The following is a 4,283-nucleotide window of genomic DNA, read 5'->3' on the forward strand; positions in this document are numbered from 1 at the left end:
TATATATATATATATATATATATTAACTCAGGAAGAAGAAAGAACTATACAAATGAGAAGGGGGGGGGGAAGAGGCACTTGGCCAGCCAAAGGGACAAGCCCAATAGAAAAATAAAACTAGAGGATACAATCCCTCAAGGGGAGGGGGGGGAGAAGAGATAGGGAGAGGTTCCATGAGCAGATTATGTGCCTGTTCCGGGGGAGTTAGGGACCATGCGGGGCGGGATGGAGGCAACTTTGATGGAGACTTCGAAGGAGATGGCCTTCCAAATCCCGTCAAAAGAACGGGAGTTGGATGTCCATCTACGAAGATTCCTCTCCATCCAAATGTGGTTAATAGTAGCACAACAAGCAAATTTCCCGATAGTGTCACAAATGATAGGGTTGTGGAAGGTCATGTCAATCCAAATCCATCCCCTATTGAAAGGGAGAATTCTCCTACTAATAGGCCAGCAGCGAGAAATGACACTTCCAAATGGAGGATGAAAAGGGACAAGAGAAGAAAAGGTGATCCACATTCTCATCACCTCTCCAACAAAGGCAGCAGGTAGAAGGGACATGAATGTGATGGTGGACGAGGAAAGACTGCATGGGGAGCCAGTTTGTGAGGGCTCGCCAAGTGGTGAAATTGTGATGAGGAATATGGCCTTTGAACCATAGGATTTTACGCCAGAAGAGAGGACAGTTAACTAATCAAGGAAACTAGAAAGCTAGAATCTCCTACGTATCTAACTCCTACCAAAATAAAATAAAAGGTAACAATATCAACCCAATTTAATGCCCAAGTATCCTAGTAGACCCATATCAGATTTGGACCTAGTTCTCGGTATTGGATTTCAAACAGGTCCAGGCCGGTCCACGGAAGCACTACTGCGTCACAACTCACAAGATCTACTCATTCCCTGATATGCTCTTCCTGCTTCAAGTTCAAGTGGCCCATGATGCATCCTTTATATTTTTGGAACAGTCAATACTGGAAAAGGCATGTATTAAAACAAATAAAGAAATAAAAAAAAAAAAAAATGAATAAATAAATAACTTGGTTGATCATAAATCCATCATTTATTGCTCGTAAAAGACAACTATGACATACACGTTACACTTGACGAACTATCTACAACCATTACGCCCTACCAAAGTCCCAACCAAAACCCCAGTACGCAGGGAAAGAAAAGGGAAGAGGGAAAAACAGGGGCATTAAAAATACTCAGCTTGTTCCAGAATGGAAGAGTTCTATGTTCATAACATTATGATTGTACCTATTGTCACTGTCTTAAGGAGATCTTTTGTCAATTCATCAAAGGAAAGTAAAGAGGTCAATCTGCTTCTTCTTTTTTCGAGAATTTTGTTCTTGTTTTATGATTTTCTTTCATTACTTCAAGAAATGGAATAACAATTGAGGAAAGTAAAACATTCATAAGAAACACTTAAAATGCAAGTTTTTAATCTTCAAATTTTCATAAGTATCTTTAAGATGTAGAGATATAAACTTGATGTACATGAATGTGGAAACGAGACAGAAAATAAGAATGTATATCAATGAACATGAACATTCCCCCCACCGGTGCATTAAAGTACACGTAACCAGGAATCAACAAGAGAAACCTACTATGCCAGAACATGACCCAGTCAGAAAAATATTTATTGAATCTATACTTCTTCTTGATAGAAATAAAGGCCCTTAGGCTTGTTCCCATCTCAGTTATACGAAAAATCTGCTCATATTCAGGCCACGAACAAAAAGATCACGTTGCATTTGGATATTTCTTATCATTTGATGATCATGTTCAATCAGGAATGGTTTTCAATAAGAGGGTTTTCTGGGTAAGACCAATTCAATGATGGGTTCCACTCCACTCCTGGGATGAATGTCCTTATGGAAGCATAAACATTAGTGTGGATCACTGGATCATTCTTATCTATTAGTTCTGATAAGAGAAACTCCATGAATTAGATAAAACATTCTACAGGAGCAGCATTGTACCTGATGAACGAATGGTTCCATCTGGCTCATTAAGTCGTACCCCTAAGAATATAAGAAAGTCAGTTGTACAAAATATAAGAAAGTCAGTTGTAACTAATCCACAGATTGATAAAGTAAGAAATTTTGAAATGAGATACGAATGAGAGGAATTTCAACAACATACCAGCTTAAAATATCTCAGATGAGCATCCATGATGGCACTAAAAGATTCCAAAAACTCATACTTTTTCTTTGCTTCAATATTTGTGAGGGCATTTACCTGAATTTCTTATCACCATAGAGAACCGTTCCTTAGAACCAAAAGATTTACAGAAGAAATTCAGCACAAAAAGAAAAAGACAAAAAAATATATATATATCACACATACTAGATTGAAACGGCATCTCTCAAAAGCAGACTTTGAGTTTTGCAGATCCTGTGTAACCAATTAGAAAAGCAAAAAAAACTTAGCCCACGAAATAAACCTCTAGAAAGTCAGATAGGATTAGACAGTCTTTGGTGAGCTAACTACTAGTCCTCATATTCTGGAAGCAAAATAAGTCCTACGCAGGTCAGTTTGTTATGTAATGTGGGCATATCTTCTAGTCCCAGGTCATCATGTCCACAGTTGTTACTGTATCTAGGTGACCCTAGTCATTGGAGGGGGAAAAATAAGGGTACACCAAAAAGGTGCCTAGGTGACCAATGTGCCCTTCCAGCAAGGATGCCTGGACAACTATTATCATGTCAACGCAAACTGAATTCCGAGCTTCTATCTTACCAAGCATGATTCTTTCTAACAATATATTGACCATAAAAATTCAGTTTATCCTGGTGTTAAAACCTACTTGAAAAAAAGGTTATATACACTGCACCGACAAGAAATCCATTGTCCACCCTCTTCAAACTACATGGAGGCAACCTCTGGTCAAATCAACCATCAGATGAGAACACCCCCACCCCCCGCCCCCCGCGGATTAGAAACATGTTAAAATCTGGGCCTCACCAGCAATGCATAATTCACCATGTTAGAACTTTTTAACCTTGACCTTTCAACGATTAAACCAAAGTTGTCCCAAAGTTACAAAAGTTAAATTTTCAAAAAAATTTAAAGCTTTACATCACCTCATGGGGAAAAGGGATTGTGCTGAAAATAACGGGCAGATAGTTGATTATGTGGACAATATTCCCACAAAATTTGACTACCAACAGAGAGGTCAACATGAATATATTTGGACCTCAATGAAAGCTTGCTTAACGGGCTGTCAAGGAAATATTCTCCCAACTTAATTAGCAAAAAATACCGTTTTCTTTCAGTGCAGAAAATTGAATGACAATTATGACATAATTTTTTAATAACATTATCAGTAGTTTCTTCCATATACAAGTATGGTAAAAATTTCCAAAATATTCCTTGGTGATGAGATTTCCACTCTTGGGATCAATCAAGGCTCAACCTTCTGTTCTTGGGCCTCAATGAAGAAGTGATATCTCAATAAATAACAAGAAAATAACACATGATTAAACCAGTTCCCAAATTAAATAAGTTGATGCTCAATAGAGAATATACAATATGAAAAAATAAAATGAAACAAAAGAGAAGAATGAAAATAACCAAATAAAATAGATAGGAAAATTATCTTGTACCACCCCCGTTTTCAAACTATATATGACAAACCACCCTAATTTGTCAAAAATATCTAACGTACCCCTAAAGCCTAACTCCGTTAGTTTAGGAATAGAAAAGACTCTTTTGACCCAAAAATGAATTTTGAACTGAAGCTTGTTTCTCATCTTTTTCCCCTCTTTTACTCTCAAAGACCAGATTTTGAACCCTAGAACTAATTTGTAGCCATTAAAGGGCCTATCGAAAGTATTTGAACCCATTAAACTTGCTATTTTACTATTCATATAAAAATCCCTAAATCAACCAATTAAAACATTGAGTTGCAGGTTTAGTGCTGCTCTGTTCTACAAGAGACTACCGTTGACAAAGACGACGACGACAGTGACTACCGCGGATGATATTCTATGAGTGAAACCATGCTTCTTCGAAGTTTGTCTCAGACCGATGTTCCTGTTGCTGTCCCTGGGAGTAAGTAAGACCCATTTTTATGAGGTTTCTTCTAGCATGTTTGAAGAAGAGGGTTGCAGGGAAGGGAAGAGGGCAGGGACAAGGGAGGGAGGAAAAGGCGGAGTTTGTGAGTGAAACCCAGGTTTCTTTAAATCCTCTGTCTGGTTCCCAATTTCAGACTATTCTCTAAAACTAACACCACTACAGTGCAAAACCTGCAACTCAATGTCTTTTTTTTTTTTTTTT

General features: G+C 37.8%; 1 protein-coding gene across 2 annotated transcripts in view; it reads right to left on the reverse strand.

The window, feature by feature from the left end:
- The window catches only part of LOC122081426 (ADP-ribosylation factor GTPase-activating protein AGD4-like), a 73,331-nt gene that overhangs the window by 36,115 nt on the left and 32,933 nt on the right, over positions 1-4,283 (reverse strand). Inside the window, exons 5-7 of one of the 2 annotated variants that reach the window (XM_042648568.1) lie at positions 2,352-2,399; positions 2,148-2,243; positions 1,985-2,026 (exon numbers count right to left, since the gene is read on the reverse strand). In XM_042648568.1, coding sequence (XP_042504502.1) covers positions 1,985-2,026; positions 2,148-2,243; positions 2,352-2,399 — 186 coding nt within the window. Of the gene's footprint in view, positions 1-1,984; positions 2,027-2,147; positions 2,252-2,351; positions 2,400-4,283 lie in introns of both variants that reach the window. The other variant, XM_042648575.1, reaches the window with a different exon arrangement.

Source organism: Macadamia integrifolia, chromosome 1 (genome assembly GCF_013358625.1).
Source record: "Macadamia integrifolia cultivar HAES 741 chromosome 1, SCU_Mint_v3, whole genome shotgun sequence".
NCBI classification, from domain to species: Eukaryota; Viridiplantae; Streptophyta; class Magnoliopsida; order Proteales; family Proteaceae; genus Macadamia; species Macadamia integrifolia.